Genomic DNA, 1,166 nt, shown 5'->3' with positions numbered 1-1,166 from the left:
TCTGCCCCCTCTCACCCACCCCCAAACTGCCCCGCCCCCCCCAAACTGCCCCCTCTCACCCCCCCGAACCGCCACCCGCCCCCCCAAACTCCCCCCTCTCACCCCCCCGAACCGCCCCCCCAACTGCCCCTCTCACCCCCCCCCCCCGCCCCGCCCCCCAACTGCCCCTCTCACCCCCCGCCCCGCCCCCCCAAACTGCCCCCTCTCACCCCCCCGCCCCGCCCCCCAACTGCCCCCTCTCACCCCCCGCCCCGCCCCCCCAACTGCCCCCCTCTCACCCCCCCAAACTGCCCCGCCCCCCCAAACTGCCCCCTCTCACCCCCCCGAACCGCCCGCCCCCCCTCCATCTCCCCCCTCTCAGCCCCCCAGAACCGCCCCGCCCCCTCTCACCCCCCCCGAGAACCGCCTCCCTCACCCCCCAGAACGGCCCCGCCCCCCCAGAAACGCCCCCTCCCATCCCCCGCACACGTCCCGATAAAATCAGGACCATCCCAATTTTTAGCTGTTTGTCCCACATCCCAAACTTTCTCTGGTTTGGACGCAATTTGTCCCGATATTTGCTCGGCCGGCAGCACTCGGCTTCCCCCCCCACCCCCCGTGTCCCGATATTTCTTCATCTCATCTGGTCACCCTACCCGCACCCAGAACCGCCCCCCTCACTCCCCAGAACAGCCTCACCCCCAAAACTGCCCCCCTCTCACCCTCCCAGAACGGCCTCACCCCCAAGAACTGCCCCCTCCTGCCCCCCCCCATGGCTCCTTCCCCCCAAACTGCCCCCTCTCACCTCATCACGGAGCTGCCCCTGCGTACCTGTGGTGCTGCGGGGGCTTTCTTGGGAAGGGAACTGGGCGCTAAAGCCATGAAGGTGCCATGCGGGGGTCATGTTGTGGGTGTTGGGACACTGGTTTTCTGACTGGAACTGCCAGCTGGGTTCAGCCCGTGTCCCAGCCCACCTGGCTCCCGTCTCTGGCAGGGCCAGAACCAGCTGCTTTAGAGAAATGCCTGGATCCCGTTCAGCTACTGGCCACGGGGGACCCGGTAGCAGTGAGTTCGTCACTGAGTGGAGAAGTGTTTCCTTCACTCCCGCATACATTTGTTCCCTGTTACTGTCAATGACTCCTCCTCATTCCTGGGGGGAGAAGAAGTGGGAATGTTCTTAATGTTTT

General features: G+C 66.2%; 1 protein-coding gene across 1 annotated transcript in view; it reads right to left on the bottom strand.

Annotated features, from left to right (window-relative positions):
- Window positions 1-883, bottom strand: part of LOC128823021 (dynein heavy chain domain-containing protein 1-like) — an 11,771-nt gene extending 10,888 nt beyond the window's left edge. The window contains exon 1 of the mRNA XM_054005072.1: window positions 811-883. Within this exon, the coding sequence (XP_053861047.1) occupies window positions 811-883 (73 nt within the window). The remainder of the gene's footprint in view (window positions 1-810) is intronic.
- Window positions 884-1,166: the final 283 nt, after the last annotated feature.

Source organism: Malaclemys terrapin, chromosome 1 (assembly GCF_027887155.1).
Source record: "Malaclemys terrapin pileata isolate rMalTer1 chromosome 1, rMalTer1.hap1, whole genome shotgun sequence".
Classification (NCBI taxonomy): Eukaryota; Metazoa; Chordata; order Testudines; family Emydidae; genus Malaclemys; species Malaclemys terrapin.
Note: the sequence above shows the minus strand (reverse complement) of the source record. Positions and strands in the feature narration are given on the sequence as shown.